The 21204-nt window shown below is 40.2% G+C and overlaps 1 protein-coding gene across 20 annotated transcripts in view; it reads right to left on the bottom strand.

Annotated features, from left to right (window-relative positions):
- The window catches only part of WDFY2 (WD repeat and FYVE domain containing 2), a 185605-nt gene that overhangs the window by 45361 nt on the left and 119040 nt on the right, over positions 1-21204 (bottom strand). For all 20 annotated transcript variants that reach the window (XR_014070602.1, XR_014070596.1, XR_014070605.1 and 17 more), the window contains 2 exons: positions 10226-10280; positions 5880-6030 (listed from right to left, as the gene is read on the bottom strand). Coding sequence is in view for 2 of the 20 variants with exons in the window: in XM_081547611.1 (XP_081403737.1) it covers positions 5880-6030; positions 10226-10280 (206 nt within the window). In the remaining 18 variants the exon portion in view is untranslated. The remainder of the gene's footprint in view (positions 1-5879; positions 6031-10225; positions 10281-21204) is intronic.

The raw sequence follows: 21204 nt of genomic DNA, 5'->3' as shown, positions 1-21204 counted from the left end.
CAACAGGAACATAAGGAAAAAAAAAAAGGGGAGCAAATTCCCTGGCGATTCAGTGGTTAGGACTCCACACTTTCACTGCCAAGAACCCAGGTTTGATCCCTAGTTAGGGAACTAAGATCTCACAAGCTGGTCGGCACAGCCAAGAAAAGAAAATAAATTTTTAAAAAAATTTTAAAAAGAAAGTGGGAAAAGGGGAGCAGTTTACTGAAATATACTGAATACATCATTAAAAACCAAACTAAGAGTTTACAATAATGCTCAAAAAACAAATTTCTACTGCCATTGCCTTCTCCGGACTGAAGGTAATCAGGGCATTAAATGTCTGCTCTAAAAATGAGCAATTCAAGAGAAATACTTAAGAACTTACATTGCTTTTCCTGTACTGATTGTATTTCAGGATAACCAAACAGCCATAGTCAATGAGGGAAAGTTCTACTTTATAGAAGAAATCCAACTAATAAATGTAGGAAAAAAAAAAAATGAAAGGATTACAAAATCACCCTTTGCAATCCTAATGAAAGGACCGGATTTGGGAAAAGGAGAGCAGTGGATGAAACCATGGAAGGACAGGCTGATGGGGGGACCGCCCTGCAGGGACCCCGCTGTCACCACCAGAGCCACCATCAGTCCTGCGATCACTGGAAGGGTGTGAGCCGACATGCTGTGTCTCCTGCTGAGAAGCAGGATGAACCACACAACACAACTACAGTGCTCTGACCAAAAGCTGAATCTGAACTGAATCAAGATATCAGAGGCCACTTTCAGTTTACAGAAAAATTGGGGGAAAAGGTAGGAAGAAGAACAAGTTACATGACATCACGAGGAAGCAGAGGTCACTTTAGAATGTGAGACTCTAAAGGAGAACTGACTCGGTCCCCCCAACAAGGTACAGTGGCATTAAAAAAAAAATCTGAAAGGAAGACTGGGAAATTTAGGAGATGCAGCAACCACATCCAACGTGTGGACCTTGTCTGGACTTGATTTCAAACAGATCCACTGCAAAAAGCCACTTCTAAAACAATAAGTTAAATTTGAAAATGTATTAATTATTCAGTATTATCAAGAAGTGATTTATAAACTTTAGGAGTAATGACAGCACTGTGGTTATTGGGAAAAGGTTCATACTTTTGAGAGGTGCATAATGGAGTGTGTAAGGATAAGAAGACATAAGGTCTGGAATTTGCTTTAAACTGCTCCAGTGAAAAGAGAGACAGAAAGGGACAGAAGACCCACAGTGCATTGGAGCGGTAAATACATGAGTGTCCACTACATTATCTTCTTCAGTTTGATACGTATTTAAAATTTTTCATATTAAGACATTTTTTTAACCGAAGGAGAACAAGGTATAACAAATTCTTCTGGTCTCAAGAAAAGGGAGAAAAGTTATCAGATATACATGAAACAATATTAGGATTTACAAAGAATAAGATCGCCTTAAATTTTAATTATCTTGATTAATTATAAGAACACAGATGAAAAAACAGATGCAAGTCTTTGCAACTTCAGGAAAATAATACACACACACACACACACACACACACACACACACACATATGGATGCAACACAAGCTATTTGGAAGAGGGCTAAAATAAAATTATAGTAAAGCCTCAAAACCAGAGTGACTGGCATTTAGTATGACATGAGGAAATATGAAAATCAAGATAATCTTAATAGCTTTTCAGTACTCTTTCCCCAAATAGGAATAAACAGAAGAGGGTGGTACCTTGGAAATATCTCTAACATGGAGAAATTCTTTAGATGCAGAGTATCTAAATTATTTTTGTGGAAGCATGACCAGATGTGACCAAAACTTGGTCCAACGACAGATGAAGGATGAGGCTAGATAAATGTAAAGACCAGCAACTGAAGTGGGGAAGGAAAACAGTTCTATTTCCTATGTCAACCTGCCATGGGATCTTGGGGAAATAGCTCCATTCTGCTGTATCTAGTTGTGCACAGGGCTAGCTCAAAGATTTAAAAACCCAAGTTCTAACCCTGGTTCTGCCAGGTAACAGTCATGTGACCTCAAGAAAGTCTCTTAGACCCTCAATATGAGGGTTAGGAGAACATGTTGCCTCAACAATTTAGGGACTATGCCCCTAAACAATAGGAAGTAGTTATGTAATGAAAACGATGCCCCTTTCTCTTGGCAACATAATTCTCCTAAAAGAAAAGGGGGGAATGATAGTCTTTTCCTAGGCAGGTTGATAAGAAGTCTAGGGGTCCCCAAGGAGAGAGGGATCTAGAATTCTCAAGGAGGAAGAAAGGACAAACATTTTCTTTTCTCTCTACATTCCTTAGGATTATATAACAATAATGTATTCTGCCTGAGGACAGTCTCTGGATTCTAATTCTGTTATCTTAAAATGTAAATTATGGGAGTAGGTCTGTCTTTACAAGGATTATAACAATAATGTATCCTGCCTGAAGGACAGTCTCTGGATTAAACCTTCGGGCTAATCCTGTTATCTTAGAGTATGTAATTCCACTGCTAACACTGCTGCTAAGTCGCTTCAGTCGTGTCTGACTCTGTGTGACCCCATAGACGGCAGCCCACCAGGCTCCGCCGTCCCTGGGATTCTCCAGGCAAGACTACTGGAGTGGGTTGCCATTTCCTTCTCCAGTGCATGAAAGGGAAAAGTGAAAGTGAAGTTGCCCAGTCGTGTCCGACTCTCAGAGACCCCATGGACTGTAGCCCACCAGGCTCCTCTGTCTGTGGGATTCTCCAGGCAAGAGTACCAGAGTGGGGTGCCATTGCCTTAGCAAGCAGGTACTCTTTCTGCCCTCTTCTGATGCCTATGTCAGAAGCTTTCTCTGTCTCCTTTATACTTGAATAAAACTTTATTACACACACACACACACACACACAAAAGAAAGTCTCTTAACCTGTTGAGCCTCTCTGATGCATTCTACTCTGAAAATTGAGAATTAGGTCTTTATGTTTTGCTAGGGAACAAAGTAACGTTATGTAGAAGCACTAGGTAAACACTCAGGGACTGCAAATATAAGATATTTTCTTCTTTTTCCTCTCCTTCGCTTCCTTATTATCATTGTTGTTGTTGTTGGTAATATGATAGTCTGGCTTCCCAGGTAGTGCTAGTGGTAAAAAATCCACCTGCCAATGCAGGAGACCCAGGAGATTCGATCCCTGGGTCAGGAAGATCCCTGGAGGGGGCAATGGCAACCCACTCCAGTATTCTTGCTTGGAAGATCCATGGACAAAGAAGCCTGGTGGGCACTTGTCCATGGGGCTGCAGAGGGCAGGATACGACTGAACACACACACACAATATGATAGTTCACTTAGTATTTGAAGTGTCAGATCTTCAGCCAAAGCAACAAAGATTTTGAGGTGATTTCAAAACAGATAATTCACTTTGTGAACTGGTCAGTTGTTTTGTCATCCTTTGTTTCTCTACTTGAATTTTGGTTACTTTCATTGCATATTTACTTCGCAAAGAGGCTTGAAAGAAGAGGAGAAAGGCTATATTCCCTCTGACTTATTCTATCACTTGTTGGCTTGTTTGAATGACTGTTTGAGATGCAGAAAATGGAGAGAATGAATTTATATGTAGAAGATTTTTATCTACACCACCAGCGTCCACTATGAAGAGAAATGGGGGTCATAATCTTATTCTGAACATTTTAAATTATTTCAACAGATCTTTTCATTATCACTAACCCCCTCCCCCCAAAAACCTGTAAGTACAGAAGATGGCAGAAGGGGGGGGGGCGAGGTGGTGGAGGAGGGGGTCTCATGAAACAAATGGGTTTAAAAACTGGATTTTAACCCCAATGCGGTATGGGTTGCTTATTAACAATCTACGCACCAGGCGGCTCCCAGGAAAAGCCCTGCAGCCTGGGAAAGTCACATGGTTCTCAGCTGAGACTCTGGCAAATTCAGTATCGTTAATGCATCAGTGCACGGCACTGGGAAAATACCAGGCAGATATACGCTCCCAGGAGCTAGGGCTGGCACTGTGACTCCGGAACTGGAGCTAGGGAGGCGGAGGGAGTTTTCTGGAAGGGCTTCTCTGCAGTATTGCAGCTCCCTTCCAAGGTTGGACTGGATGGTCATTTGCACGGGGGAAGGAAGCCTGGGGCTTTCACTACACATCAAAGCTTCTGCTAGCCCATCACATGATTTTTTTCTGCCTGGTAAACCACATGGTGTGGCCAAAGCAAACAGCTAAAAAATGAAGATAACCTTTGGAGATGCCTGAACAGACGAGTCAAAGACTATAATAAGAGTCAGGACAAGTTTAATTCTGTGTATTTATGGGGTTCCCCCTCCTTTTTCAGATAGTTTAAAAAATAAACTTCTTAAGGGCAAGATCTGTATTTCTTTCTATGCTCCCCGGCTTGGTTAGGTGATACAGAAGATACATCACTAGGCTTGGCTAGTGATAGAGAAGCCAGAATGTTAAGAACAAATTATATTGATGCCATTGGTTCTTTTCTCAAAGGAGTAATGCAGTTTAACTGCTGGGAAAACCCAGCAGTCCACGGCAGAAGACCTGGGCTGTGGTGGTGATTTTCCTTCATACCAGCTGGGGGGCTGCAGAGAGAGGCACGTGACCCACTTTGGGCTGTAGCTGGCTCATCTGTAAATGAGAAATTGGATGGATGATCTCTCGGGGAGATCTAATCTGAGCACTACAAGAAATCATTAATCTACTGGCAGGAGAGTTCATGTACTTCAATTCAAGCATTATGCTTGTCTGAACTGGCTTTTTAGTACGTAAAGCGTGGAGTTTCTTTTATTAACCACCCTCTCAAAGATAAGTTGATCTTGATTTCCATTCCTCCTCACCCTTGCTTCTGGTCTTCCTGGTAACTTGCCACTTTTAAAACTTTCCATATGGCCATTCTCGGTTTCTTCCTCTTGCCCTTCCAGTAGGAAAATAAGAGTGACATTAGCCTAAACACACACACACACATACACAAATACAACTGCCACATGTCTGCAAGGAAACAGCAAGGTACTCTGTCAGATGGTTGCAAATTACTGAATAGGCATTTTATAAATATGAGATGAAAATCTGAAAGCAAGTCTTATTCTTTCATCGGGTTTTTGCAGACAAGTAATCTGTTTATAACTATTTCCTCATTTGTCAGAAGGTGGAGAGATTCTATACTTTTTAACGAAGAAACTCAGGGCCCTTCCTTCTTACAATGGTAGCATCACCCATCCAGGTCTCACACTTGTCAGGCCCATGTTCACTGGTGCCCAGAGCACTGGATGTGAGGATCACCCATCACTGGCAGGTATGCACAGTGAGCACATGGACCCTGGAAGCTTTGGAGATAAGAGTCAGTATCATTCTACACATTCTGGAAAAATCTGGGACCTGGAACAAAGACTTGTACATAGCATTACCGCGTTCAGTCAGCCTACGCTGGTCCCAGCGTGGTAGCTTCTTAATAAATATTCTTAAAATGAATAGGGATCCTGTGGTTCTTCTGTGAGGCACCAAAATGCGCATGTTCCCAGCCTTAATACCTATGTGTAAATTATTTCTGTACAAAAATAAAAGACTGTACTTCAGTGACAGCGTTATCTCTGTGTTCCATAATCTTTCTGACGGCTGAGGCTCACAAATCTGGGCTGTGTGCTGTGTAGATGTCAGACTCTGCTCACGGCAAACCCACAACCTGCTCGGCAGGGACTGTTACTTCAGGTGAAATTGATTTACTCCGCCTACATGAGGACCCCTGACAATTTATGTGTTAGGACGGTTTATAAGCATCTTTATCAGCAGAGCAACTCAGTAAATAAAACACGAAACCTTCAAGGTGCACATACCCAGAATGCTCATGAAAGAAAGAAAAGTCAACAGCTAAGTTCCCACCAAGGGATTCTGTCCAGCAAAGGATACTGCAGGCCTGAGGCCATAGCACTGGTGCGATAACCTCCCAGACGCTGCCCACTCTCGGAGCAGTGCCAGGCAAACTGCTTGTCCTGTCCCGTGCTCAGCACCCACTCCAGCTCCAGGACAAACTGGATCATCGTCACTCGGCTCTGATGTGCTGAAAACCAAGAGACAAGAAAACAACCCATCAAGCATCCTAAACAAGGCGTGGTCCACAGAGGTGCAAGGTTGTCTCCTCCCCCACCCCAGCGTAAGCTAAACAGTAGATCATCATGGCAAACCCAAGCCAGCATGGTGGTTCTCATCAGGGGTACAGCCACGCCCCTGGAGAAGACCACATCTGAGTTCCTATAAGAAAATGTTCCCAATAACCCAAGGGTTGGGGGCCACCTCTTTTAGACTCATTAGAACTGCTGGTCTAGAGAAAGCCAGATCACTGCGACTGCAAAACACGTTAGGAACAATGATCTCCTAGTAAGTTACTGGGTCAGTTTATTTAAGCTTAAGGAAAAAAAAGCAAAGAGCATTACTGTCCTCCTTTTGATGAAGGCTGGCTTTTAAATCCACAACGAAGTTCTAGATGAATTTTCCATGGCAAATCAAATGCTTGGAGCTTGGAAAGGATGGCAGAATTATTCTCAAGGGCCACATAAAAAAAAAGAATGAAATATCCCCTACATCAAAGTATACATAATGAGATAATGGGAGCAAATTTACCAGGGTCACTCAGGAACAAGGGCGCCACCATCACAGAAGTATTGTATCACACAGTTTCAGAGTTAGAAGACACTATTCACGTCCTCTACCCCCTCTCCCTGCTTTACATATGAGCAAACTGAGGCAGGATCAAGTCGAGGAGTTTGGTCAAGGTCTCATGGCTTCTCAAGTACCAAATAAAATCAGTAAAATATTTGCTTTCTTCTTCTTATACAATTCCAGGGGGAGAGGTATGGGGTGTCCATGGCCACTGAACAGAGCTGACCGGAATAAACAAAGATTGAAGTCTCGGAACTTAGACCTCACCAGGCTACCTGTGCCCAGGAGGTGGCAGCCTGATGGGTGAGAGGAGACATCCTGAGTGTGACAAGGTGACAGAGAAGACATCAGCTTCCCGTTTTCATCATGAAAATAGGATGAGACATGGATGGATCAATGCAGCTCTATCAGCAGTAACAATATCACTGCCAATTTCTGAACGTCTTACAGGTGCCAGGGACTGAAAGACATTCTCTCACTTAGTCACCATAATGACTCTGCAAAGCTGGGGGGCCTCTTTCTTTTACACACACAACCTGGCCTTGGCAAGATGGCGCTTCTAGACTGTTGACCAAACAGCATGGCCAGAACCACAGTGAATCCCTCTGGGACAGACATTTCACCAAATGCCTGGTGTTTAAAAATCTGACATCTGAAGCTGGAGTGTCTAAAAGGATTTAGAAAGGGTATAGAAGCAATAATACTGGAACTTCTCTACACAGTACCTGCCTTTCAGAGAATCAGCCACCATCAAGATCAAAACATTGTCTTAAACTCAAAGATGGAACTTCCTAGAGAAACTCCTGTCATGTCTGTGTCATCAAATGCCCAATTTAAGTTCCACCAATGGTTGAATAAAAGCGGACTGTCTAATGGTTCACTTTCAAGTCTATTTCAGGCAGAACGTGGCCCCCAGCGCCTTGCTCCCTTTTTTCAAGAAGGCGCCGTTGATCTTCCTGTTACTTTCTAAGTCCAAGGAGATGACAGTAGCCCAGAAGATAAGGGGGTTTACAGCACTCCAAGCTACCATTCTGTGTCAGAGGAGGAGACAGAGACTCAGAAATCTTATGTGACTTGCTCAAAGCTACACAATCAATGAGTGACAAGGACAGAATTAAAACCCCAGTCTCTCTGCCAAAGTTGGTTCTCTTTCTCTGTCAGGCTGCCTGTGACTACTGAAAAAACAAACAAAAACCAACAAAAAACAAACCCCCAAACTCAAAGCACATACTCTTTCTAAGATGACAGAATTCTCTTACTCAAAAAGAAACCATTTGAAGATACATACGTAGCCCTAAGCTTCAGGAACCTAGGCTTGAAGCCTGGCTGTACTTGTTAAGTAGGGGCCACGATCTTCATCTTAGGGAGGAAACATCTAGTTTCTCACAATTAAGTACACGTGACCCCTGAACAAGGCACGTCTGAACTGCATGGGTCCACTTATACGCAGATACGCTTCAACAGTAAATACCACAGCACTTCCCGATCCGCAGTTGGACAAGAGTCAACTGCATGATGTTAGCTATAGCTTGTTTTTTTGATAGATGTTTCTCTCTCAAGTTGAGGAAGTTCCTATCTATTTGTAGCTTGCTGAGAGTTTAGATCACGAATGGGAGTCAGGTGTTATCGAATGCTTTTTCTGTGTCAATTAATATGATCCTATGATTTTTCTTTTTTGGCTTTTGACATGATGGATTACACTGATTTTCATTGAGCCAGCTTTGCGTATCTGGAATAAACCCCACTTGGTCATCGTGTATAATTCTTTTTACATGTTGCTGGATTTGCTAGTATTTCTTTTAGGACTTTAACGTCTAAGTTTATGAGAGAATTGGGGCTGTAGTTTTCCTTTCTTGTAATATCTTTGTTTTTGGTATCACTTGTTTAAAAAGTGATTGTTTTAAAAAATGGTAATTGAGATAAAAATCCACATAAAATTCACCATTTAAACCATTTTTCAGTGTATAATTCAGTGATTTTTAGTATATTCACAGTGTTGTACAATCATTTTAGGAAATGTTCTATTTCCAGAACATTTCTATCACCTCCCAAAGAAACCCATACCTCCAATCCCCTTAGCCCCATCCCTGAGGAACCCCTAATTTACTTTCTGTGGCTATGAATTCTCCTATTCTTAACATTTCATATAAGTGTAATCACACAATGTATGGTCTTTTCTTTCACTCAGCATGTTTTCAAGGTTCATCCACATGGTAACGGGTATCAACACTTCATTCTCTTTTTGTGGCCAAATAAGAATTCACTATATTGATAAACCATATTTTGTTTATCCATTCATCCATCTGTGAATATTTAGGTTGTTTCCACTTCTTGGCTATTGTGAATAAGGCAGCTATGATATGGATATACAAACACCTGTCCCTGCTTTTCTTTTCGGGAATAAACCTCACTTGGTTGTGATGTACTTCCCTTTTTATATATTGCTGAATTTGATCTGCTTTAATTCTGTTTAGATTTACTTGATTCAATTTCATGGGGATGCATGGATACTATGCATGCCTTGTTCACTATTATAACTTTCAGTTATTGGAACACAGTAGGTACTCAATAAATGATCAGTGACATGTAAAAAAAAACACTAAAGAATAAACCCATAGGGATGGTGATGTACACACTGCTATATTTAAAATAGATAACCAAAAAGGACCTACTATATAGCACACAGAACTCTGCTCGATGTTATGTGGCAGCCTGGATAGGAGAGGAGTTTGGGAAAGAAGGGATACACGTATATGTATGGCTGAGTCCCTTTGCTGTTCATCTGAAGCTATCACAACATTGTTAATGGGCTATACCCCAATGCAAAATAAAAAGCTCAAAAGAAAAAAAAAAGCTAGTTATTAAAGGGGAAAAAAAAAGAATAAACCCATAGGGAAATGAATTTTGGCTCAACATCTAGAAATGAAGAACTTAATGCTGAGAATTTTCTAAAATCAGGAGGGGTTGCTATGTCTAAGGATACCTCAAGGGAGAGGCTGGATGATGATGAATGAGGTCACGAAATGTGGATGAAATGACCTCTAAGCGTTACAAGGTCTACTTCTAATGTTCTGGCCCCTGCCACTGTGGACCTGGAGGAAACACTTCTTAGTGAAAATCTGCTCCTGATCTGTACTATGTAAATGATCTATGGTACAATGCCAACGTTGAAGACACAATAAAACCCGAACGCCTTCCCTGAGACAATATGAACCTTTTACAACCGTTAACCAAAAATGAAATGAGCTCCATGGAAAGCAGCTCACTCCCAAGCCCGGCTCCGCTCTCCAAGTCTGCTGCAGGGTCTCCAGGCAGTGGGGTGAGCAGGGAGACCAAGGACAAAGGCCGGGGGTACTGGAGTCACAGAGGAACTGGACTGGCTCTGCAAGTTACTGGCTACGGGACTACATGCCAGTCAGCCAATCTCTTTGGGCCTCTGCTTCTTGATTCAAAAACCGGGACAATATTCACCACAAAGCACGGCCAGGTTTTGTTCCCAGTGACTGCTGTAAAGTTAAGTCCCCTCTTGTGGCCGTGGAAGTCACCAAGGAGCATTTCAAAGTCCAAGACAATGCAAACACTACTCTCATTCCTACCTTGATAGTTTTTCACAGGAGTCATCTTGTTATAATCTTCTGATAAAATAAACTCCTACAAAAGAGAAGGAAAATATTAAGCAAAAAGAAATTCTTTAACTGAATAAACATGTTTTGGTAAAAACTGGATTGTATAAAGCAAACATCATCACTGAATTACATCTAACATTAGTATGTTGCCAGTCAACTCAGCATTTTCTGTACCTCTTTAAAAGTAACAATCATAATTATGATCCAACGCAATTATCGTAATTTTTAACCTTACAACTCTGAAATTGATTTTTTTTATTAGCGTACATGAAAGGAAAACTGGATCAAGTTCAGAGTTTTGATCCAGGTCAATTTTGAAGGTAAATCCGATTCAAATTACCTTTTTTTTCTTGGTGGTACCACAGTTGAAATTTTGCAAGTCTCTGGTCAGAAATTAAACAGGATGGTAATGCTATACTAGGAAAATAAATTAGCTATTTTAAAGATTTTGTTTCCAATAGCAGTCTTATTCCCAGTACAACAAGCTTCTCAAGGCTGCAGCTTACTCATCCCTGTACCCCCACAGCACCTGGCACAGTGCTTTGGCACAGCAGAGAGTCAAGAAATAGTGAAAAAATGGATATGTAAAAGATAGTCAATAAATACTGAAAAAAAACGAATATGCAAAAGGTGTCCCCCAATCTGATGAGGTTAGTTTCAGTGTCAAATTTACTCAAAATGATCAGTTTCTATATAACACATTGTACATACTCTTTGTGAAGACACAGAAGAGGTGATTTTATGTTTATGTTAGCATGCTTCACCTAAGCACATACAAAGACCCATATGTAGAAGCCAGTCAAAGGTATAGAAGTTCCAGCCAGGTTTTGAGTCCTTAAACTTCTTTCAAATGCAAAATCTGAAAGCAGCATTTCAAATTTTGAAATGTCCATATATTCTTAAACAGTATATTTCCATGTATTCTTAAACAATAGGTTGTCAAATATAAGGAAAACTTCCAAGAGTAATAAATTGATGTCTTTATGGGAACTGAAAAACAGAACAATGAATCTTTTCAAAACATTTGGAGGCTTTCAGAATTGCTCCTTGATGACTTCAGGAAAGGTGGTAGGAGGACAGACGCACAGACGCGTGCATTGCAATCTGGGTATTTACTGAGTTCATACAGTTTCTGTGGTTTTTCAGAGGTACATAATTACACTGCTTTTGCAATAGGTGCCACAAAGTTAAAGTACAAGGTGATGTGAGAGGATAAACACCTTAACAAAGTCCCTCTGGGTATTGACTCTTCCACCCCAGCCCTCCTCAAGAAGCTTATCAGCAAATGGATTTTCTTCACCAAGTTTTTCTCAGTAATAACATTATGCAACTTGTCATTTTTTAAATTCGTTTCATTACTCCTTCAAGGAGTGGCATAATATTCATTTCTGGTTTCTGAAGAGCTAGGCTCACAATTGAAGAGAGCAGACTAATTTTTAGAGAAGTCAAGTAGTTTTCCCATAAGGAGCTTGTAAGTGTGGGTAAAAAGGCACGTACGAATCTGAGCAATGGTTCATGACCACCCTTAATCCCTGGCAAGAACAGCTCAGCTCTGGGCCCCATTCTTTATTTATATTTATTACTGGAGGATAATTGCTTTACAATGTTGTGTTAGCTTCTGCTGTACAACAAAGTGAATCTGCTATTTGTATATATATTGCTTCCCTCTTGAGGTCCCTCCCACCCCCATCCATCTCACTCCTCCAGGTCATCACAGAGCACTGAGCTGAGCTCCCTGTGCTATACAGCAGTATCCCACTAGCTATCTATTTCTGTGCCCCCATACTTTAGAGCATCCCAAATTTCCTATCATACACACAAAATGTATTTCTCAAAGACAACTGCTATTTGGGCAAGTGTTCACTGAGTTCATATTGTGCATATGTTATTTTGAATACACTGAAAGGGTTCTTTAGCTTGGGCAAAAGGTACATTAATTCCTATCAGAAACAGGCAGGATATAAAATAAAACAACTTGATGCAGATTTGTGTTTAGGGTTAAGGTATACACATATAATAAAATTCTCAGTTCACTGCATAAATGAATTTAATTTCTTGTTCATTTGTTTTTCCTATGAAAATAGATACATAATCATGGAGAAAATTTCAGAAACTGTCAGCATTTTTTTTTCATTATTACTTTCTTGATCAAACAACTTGCTATTCTAGGAAACATAAGACTGATAAATATTTAAAAGCTCCTTATGATACTATTTCTCAGAGATAATTATTATGAAAAGTATTACTGGAATATGTAATAAAACAAAATATTAATATCATTTAACAATACTATTTTCTGGTAACAAATCATGCACATTGTTCCATATGAGTACTTACTTATCAACTTCAGTCTTTTTAACGACTGCATAGGATGTACTGGAATGTTCTGTTGACAAATGTCTATATTGTTTTCAGTTTTCCTTATTAAAACAACAGAGACCTCCCTGGTGGTTTAGTGGCTAAGACTCCATGCTCACAATGCAGGGGGCCTGGGTACAATCTCTGATCAGGGAACTAGATCCCAACTTGCTACCACCAGTTTGCAAGCCGCACCTAAAGATCTTGCATGCTGCAACAAAGGTCAAAGGTTCTGCATGTCACAACTAAGACCCAGTGAAGAGAAATTTAAAACAACAACAACAGAGGACTTCCTTGGTGGCTCAGTGGATAGGAATCTGCCTATGGATAGCACCTAAGCCTGTGGACCATGACCACGGAACCCATGGGCTGCAACGACTGAGCTTGTGCACCACTATTGAGCCCAAGTGCTGTGAATTCCAAAGCCCATGTGCTCTACAGCCTGTGCTCTGCAACAAGAGAAGCCACTGCAACGAGATGCCCATGCACTGTAATGAAGACCCAGCACAATCCCAAATAGGTAAATTAATTTTAGTAAAAGACATACACATTTAAAATTATTGTATCCATCTTTCTACCCTCCCTCATTTATTTTTACTTTTAAGAACGTTTTTAGATCCACAGCAAGATTGAGGGGAAAGTACAGAGATTTTCTCATAAAGCCCTTGTCACTACACATACATAGCCTCCTTCTTTATCAACATCCCACCAGAGTGGTACATTTGTTAGAACTGATGACCTATATTGCACATCATTATCACCCCAAGTCCACAGTTTGCACTGGGCTTCACTCTTGGTGTTCTAAATTCTGTAGATTTTGACAAATGTAAAATGATATTATGTCTGCCACTGGAGTATCATACAGAGTATTTTCACTGCCCTAAAAGTCCTCTGTGTTTTGCCTATTCATCTTTCTCTCCTGCTTAATCCCTGGCACCACAGATCTATTCACTATCTCCAAAATTTTGCCTTTTCCAGGTGGCCATACAGTTGGAATCATACATTAAGCAGTCTTTTCAGGCTGGCTTCTTTTATTCATTAATACCCATTTAAGTTTCCTCCATGTCTTTGCTTGGCTTGATTGCTCATTTCTTTTTAGTTCTGAATAATATTCCATTGACAAGATGTACTACAGTTTCATCTACTAAAGGACATCTTGGTGGCTTCCAGGTTTTGGCAATTACAAACACAGCTGCGGCTTCTCTCCTAGCTCAGTCAGAAAAGAACCTGCCTGCCAGTGCAAGAGATGCAAGAGACGTCGGTCGGGAAGATCCTCTGGAGAAGGAAATGGCAACCCACTTAAGTATTCTTGCCTGAAAAATCCCATGGACAGAGGACCCTGATGGGCTACAGTCCATGGGGTCGCAAAGAGTTGGACACAACTGAGGGACTAAACCACCACCAAACAACTGCAGGCAGGTTTTTGTGTGGGCATATGTTTTCAACTCCTTTGGGTAAATTCCAAGGATTGGTGGGTGGTTGGTGGGACTGCACTGAATCCATAGATCAAATAGGGAAGAACTGACATCTTGACGATATTGAGTTTTCCTATCTATGAACGTGGAACACCTCTTTATTTGGTTAGTTCTTCTTTAATTCACCAGAGGTATGTGGTTTTCTTCATATAGATCTTCTACATATTTTGTTGGATTTGCACCAAGTATTTCATCTTTCTGGATGCTAATGGTATCTTTTTTTTTTTAACTTCAATTTCTACTTGTTCATGGCTGGTATACAGGAAATGACTGACTTGTGTACTAACCTTGAATCCTGAAACCTTAATGTTGTTCAATTGCCAAGTCATGTCCGACTCTTTACAACCCCATGGACTGTAGCCTGCCAGGCTTCTTTCCTTCATTATTTCCCAGAGTTTGCTCAAACTCATGTCCACTGAGTCAGTGATGCCATCCAACCATCTCATCCTCTGTTGCCCCAGTCTCCTCCTGTCCTCAATCTTTCCCAGCATAAGAGTCTTTTCCAATGAGAAACCTCAGTATGACTGCTTATTAGTTCCAGGAGGTTTTGGGTTTTTGTTTTGTTTTTTTACAATTCTTTGAGATTTTCTACATAAATCATCATGTTACCTGCAACAAATATAGTCTTAGTTCTTCCTTCCCAGTCAATATATATTTTATTTCCTTTTATCTTATTCCACTAGCTAGAGAACTCTTAGAACAATGTTGAAAAGAAATCATAAGAAGGAATCAATGTTGAAAAGGAATCATTGCCCTTGCCTGAAATTTGATTTTAGGGAAAGCTGCTGGGTTCTTATCACACCTGTCTTAATGTTCACTGTAATAGATGAGCATGCAAATCACACAGTATATATAAGGAAGAGGTTAGTAATTATCTCTACTCTCTATCTCAATCCTTTGAAACAGTGCTAACAGTTTATTGTATCGTTCCATATGTTTTTTTTCACCCTAAAGAAAACCCTTATGTAAAAATACAGGTTTTCTTTTTTTTCTGGTTTGTTGTGTAGTACAAAAATAGGATCACACTATATATATTATTCTACAATTTGTTCATTTGTAATATATCAGAACTATCTTTCCAGGGCAAAACACAGCCCAAAATATGGATATACCATATTTTTTTCAAATATCCTTCATTAAATGGACATTCTGCTTGTCTCCTATTTTCTACTATTACAACAATACGGCAAGAAATGTCTTCAAATGTATAAACATATGAACTAATGCATATGTTGCAAAGATGCTGGCTGAAAGATTGTGTACACTTAATATTTCAATACACTCTGCCAGATCACTTTGTACAAGTATGCAGAATTTCATTTCCCCACCATCTGGCCCTCACACGAAAGCCTACTAGCCCATACCTCATCAGCATTAGGTATTACTCATCTTTTCAATTTTTTGCCAAATTAACATATTAAAGTTGTAACTCACTATGGTTTAATTTGCATTATCTTAACAGCTTATGAGTCAGAGCACTTTTTATATGTTTATTTGCCATATACACTTCTTGTTTTAGGAATTTCTTCAAATTCTGCTGCAGCCTGGTTTCCTAAAAAGTTGAGTTTGAGGTGAAACTTAAGTGCCATTTCTTAGTTTGGAGATGTGTTATCCGTGGTCTGAGCGAGGGGGAAGCAAAGTGAAGCAGAAAAAGATGAAGGTGTGTCACTAACTTGGGCTGTGCTTCGTGAAGAAGCCCAGCTGGTTCTCAGAGCACAGCAGGTCTCTGGACAGACAGAACAAACACCAGACTTTGGGAGAATCCACTGGACAGCGGGGTAAACAGGGAATTTATCTGCCAACTCTCTGCTCCCTTGCTTGAAAATTTGATTATAACTCCACCAAACTCACCTTCCCCCTCCTTCTAGAAGGCTGCATTGCCTATTCCTTCTTAGCAGTCACTGGGGGAAGTCAGATTTTAGGCCTTTCAAGGGGTGTACTTCATACAACTCGGAACCAGAGAACTAGCTAGCTTCCTTCAGTTCTGGTTTAAAGAGACCAAAGAACAGGGTAGGTAAGAGTTCAGACCTCGGACACTGGAACCAAACTGTCTGGTTAAAATCCCAGCTAAAACATGTACTAGTTACATGACCTTGGGGAAGTTACTCAAGATTCTGTGCTTCAGTTTTCTTCTCTGTAATAGCCTCACAAGACTGCAGTGAGGATTAGTTAATATTTATGAAACATTTAGAGCAGTGTCTGGCACACTTTACCTTCGGAAAATGAATTAAACATCTAATCTTTTAAAAAGGCCACTTTTTGGCCTTTTGGCTAAGATCAAGTGTGGTATGGGGGCTTCTCAGGTGGCACAGTGGTAAAGAATCTGCCTGGCAATGCAGGAGAGGAAAGAGAAGCAGGTTCAATTCCTGGGTCAGGAAGACCCCCTGCAGCAGGAAATGGCAACCCACTCCAATATTCTTGCCTGAAAAATTCCATGGACAGAGGAGCCTGGTAAGCTACAGTCCATGGGGTTGCAAAGAGTTGGACAAAACTGAGCACACACAGCTTTTTACAAAAATCTTCTGGAATATAAAAAACAACGCTGACTGAAGAATCAGAATTCAACTATAAAATCAGGAACTCCCAATCCTTTAAAAAATAGCAGCTTTTTGACAGATTTTCCAATTTCTTTATTTAAAATTAATTTTTATTGGAGTACAGTTGATTTACAATCTTGTGTTAGTTTCAGGTGTACAGCAGAGTGAATCAGTTACACCTATACATATAGCCACTCCTTTTTAGATCCTTTTCCCATATCAGAGTATTGAGTCGAGTTCACTGTGTTATACAATAGGTCTTTATTAGCCACCTATTTTATATATAGTAGTGTATATATGTCAATCTCAATCTCCCAATTTATCCCTCTCATCTCCTTTCTCCCTTGGTAACCATAAGTTTGTTTTCTACATCGGTGTTTCTATTTCTGTTTTGTAAGTAAGTTCATTTGTACCATTTCTTTCAAGATTCCACATATAAGTGATATCATATGGTCTTTGTCTTTCTCAGTCTGACTTACTTCAGTTCAGTCGCTCAGTTGTGTCTGACTCCTTGCAACTCCAAGGACTGCAGCACGCCAGGCTTCCCTGTCCATCACCAACTCCCAGAGCTTACTCAAACTCATGTCCATCGAGTTGGTGATGCAATCCAACCATCTCATCCTCTGTTGTCCCCTTCTCCTCCTGCCTTCAATCTTTCCCAGCATCAGGGTCTTCTTTTCCAATGAGTCAGTTCTTCACATCAGGTGGACAAAGTATTGGAGTTTCAGCTTCAACATCAGTCCTTCCAATGAATATTCAGGACTGATTTCCTTTAAGATTGACTGGTTGGATCTGCTTGCTGTTCAAGGGACCCTCAAGAGTCTCCTCCAACACCACAGTTCAAAAGCATCAATTCTTCGGCGCTCAGTTTTCTTTATAGTCCAACCCTCACATCTACACATGACTATTGGAAAAACCATTGCTTTGACTAGATGGACCTTTACTGGCAAAGTAATGTCCCTGCTTTTTAATATTCTGTCTAGGTTTGTCATAGCTTTTCTTCCAAGGAGCAAACATCTTTTAATTTCATGGCTGCAGTCACCATCTGCAGTGATTTTGGAGGCCCAAAAAATAAAGTCTCTCACTGTTTTCATTGTTTCCCCATCTATTTACCATGAAGTGATGGGACTGGATGCCATGATGTTAGTTTTCTGAATGTTGAGTTTTAAGCCAGCTTTTTCACTCTCCTCTTTCACTTTCATCAAGAGGCTCTTTAGTTCTTCTTCGTTTTCTTCCATAAAGGTGGTGTCCTCTGCATATCTGAGATTATTAATATTTCTCCCAGCAATCTTGATTCCAGCTTGTGCTTCATCCAGCCCAGCATTTCACATGATATACTCTGCATGCTAAGTCGCTTCAGTCGTGTCCGACTCTGTGCGACCCTATGGACAGCAGCCCACCAGGCTCCTCTGTCCACGGGATTCTCCAGGCAAGAATACTGGAGTGGGTTGCCATTTCCTTCTCCAGCCTCTTCCACTTGATATACTCTGCATATAAGTTCAATAAGCAGGGTAAAAATATACAGCCTTGACGGACTCCTTTCCCAGTTTGGAATCAGTCCGTTGTTCCATGTTCAGTTCTAACTGCTGCTTCTTGACCTGCATACAGATTTCTCAGGAGGCAGGTGAGGTAGTATTCACATCTCTTTAAGATTTTTCCACACTTTGTTGTGATCCACACAGTCAAAGGTTTTGGAGTCAATAAAGCAGAAGTAGATGTTTCTGTGGAACTCTCTTGCTTTTTCTATGATCCAATGGATGTTGGCAATTTGATTTCTGGTTCCTCTGCCTTTTCTAAAACCAGCTTGAACATCTGGAAGTTCACAGTTCATGTACTGCTGAACCCTGGCTTGGAGAATTTTGAGCATTACTTTGCTACTGTGTGAGGTGAGTGCAATTGTGCGGTAGTTTGAGCATTCTTTGGCATTGCCTTCCTTTGGGATTGGAATGAAAACTGACCTTTTCCAGTCCTGTGGCCACTGCTGAGTTTTCCAAATTTGCTGGCATGTTGAGTGCAGCACTTTCACAGCATCATCTTTTAGGATTTGAAATAGCTCAACTGGAATTCCATCACCTCCACTAGCTTTGTTCATAGTGATACTTCCTGAGGCCCACTTGACTTCACCTTCCAGGATGTCTGGGTCTAGGTGAGTGATCACACCATTGTGATTATTGGGTCATGAAGATCTTTTTTGTATAGTTCTTCTGTGTATTCTTGCCACCTCTTCTTAATATCTTCTGCTTCTGTGAGGTCCATACCATTTCTGTCCTTTATTGTGCTCATCTTTGCATGAAAAGTTCCCTTGGTATCTCTAATTTTCTTGAAGAGATCTCTAGTCTTTCCCATTCTATTGTTTTCCTCTATTTTGCATTGATCACTGAGGAAGGCTTTCTTCTCTCTCCTTGCTATTCTTTGGAACTCTGCACTCAGATGCGTGCATCTTTCCTTTTCTCATTTGCCTTTTGCTTCTCTTCTTTTCTCAGCTATTTATAAGGCCTCCTGAGACAACCATTTTGCCTTTTTGCATTTCTTTTTCTTGGGGATGGTCTTGATCACTGCCTCCTGTACAATGTCACGAACCTCCGTCCATAGTTCTTCAGGCACTCGTCTATCAGATCTAATCCTTTGAATTTGTTTGTCACTTCCACTGTATAATCGTAAGGGATTTGATTCAGATCATACCTGAACGGTCTAGTGGTTTTCCCTACTTTACTCAATTTCAGTCTGAATTTTGCAATAAGAAGTTGACTTCACTCAGTATGAAAATCTCTAGGTCCATCCATGTTGCTGCAAATGACATTCTTTCTTTCTTTTTTTTTTCACATTAAAAAATTTTTTCTTTTTTCCTTTTTGGCTGTGCTGGGTCTTCGTTCTTTGCCCGGGTTCCCTTTAGCTGTGGTGAGTGGGAGCTACTCCTCATTGGAGGATGCAGGCTTCTTATTGTTGTGCTTCTCTTATCGCAGAGCACAGGCTCTAGGCACTCAGGCTTCAGTAATTGTGGCACGTGGACTCAGTAGTTGTAGCTCATGGGCTGAGCTTCTCTGTGGCAAGTGGAATCTTCCTGGACCAGAAATCGAACCTGTATCCCCTGCACTGGTAGGCATTCCTATCCACTAGGCCACCAGGGAAATCCTATATCGTTCTTTTTTATGGCTGAGTAATATTCCATTGTCCTATAGCAGTCTTTCTATGGCTGAGTAATATTCCATTGACTGTGTGTGTGTGTGTATGTGTGTAGCACATCTTCTTTATCCATTTTTCTATCAATGAACATTTATCAATGAACATTTAACATTTTTATCAATGAACATTGCCTCATGTCCTGGTTATTGTAAATAGTGCTGCACTGTATTATAAAATGTGCATGTATCTTTTTGAATTATGGTTTTATCTGGATATATGCCCCAGGAGTGGGATTGCTGGATCATATGGAAGCTCTATTTTCATTTTTTTAGGGAACCTCCACACTGTTCTCCATAGTGGCTATACCAATTTATATTCCACATCCCCTCCAGCATTTATTGCTTGTAGATTTTCTGATGATGGCCATTCTGACCAGTGTGAGGTGATACCTGATTGTGGCTTTAACCTGCATGTCTCTAACAATTGGCGATGTTGAGCATCTTTTCATGTGCTTTTTGGCCATCTGTATGTCTTCTTCACAGAAATTTCTATGTAAAATTTTGTTATTTCCAATTACAGCTATTGATCTATGTAAGCATTCTACTTCTCCTTGAGTCAAATTTATTAATTTATATTTTGTTATAAAATCATTCATTTTCAAATTTTCAAATATATTACTACAGAACTAATATAATATTGTCTTCTGATTCTTTCATTCTCTTATACAGGCAGTTCTGCTATACCACTTATGCTAAAAATACGAATTAGTTTCAACAGGATTGGTATATTAGGGAATGATCTGAGCATAGCTCTGATTTCACACGTGCTTATGCATGATTTTGTCATCCAGAAATACTAGGTGAACATAGAAAATTGAATCCAGCTGAACCGACCTGCATAGGAACACCTTAAACATCCACCATCTACCTCAGGGTATCACTGCCTGAGAGCCACACCTATCTTCATTTGATGTTAAAATTTGGCCTTCTGATTTCAGTTAACCTCCTCCATTAATTCAAAATAACTCACAATGAACTGTGACCTTTCTGAGACCCACTACCACATGCAAGCTTCAGATTTTTTCCAGGTAAAATTATGTATATATTGTAATCTTTACGAATTCCTCAACTATGTAACACATGCATAAAAACTGTGCTAGCATTTTAACCAGTGTCCTATCTTCATTTCTTACATATCACCAACAAAGTTGTTTGTTTTCTGGAAAAGTTTTTTGAGTAATGTGCCGCAATTTTTCCCATGTGTCCTATGGTTTTTATCGTGTGATCATGTATCGTCCAATAATTTTTCAAAACACATATGTTGCACTACAGCAAAATTAGGTAGTTATAAATATAATATGCTTGTATCTGTTTTTTTACACTTAATATTATCTGTTTTTTATTTTTATAGTTTTCCTTAATGACATGTACCAGGAATTTGTCTATTTTATCAGTAC

The sequence above is a fragment of the Giraffa tippelskirchi genome, chromosome 12 (genome assembly GCF_054371585.1).
Source record: "Giraffa tippelskirchi isolate mGirTip1 chromosome 12, T2T-mGirTip1v1.2.pri, whole genome shotgun sequence".
In the NCBI taxonomy this organism is placed as follows: domain Eukaryota; kingdom Metazoa; phylum Chordata; class Mammalia; order Artiodactyla; family Giraffidae; genus Giraffa; species Giraffa tippelskirchi.
This window is presented reverse-complemented; position numbering and strand designations above follow the sequence as displayed.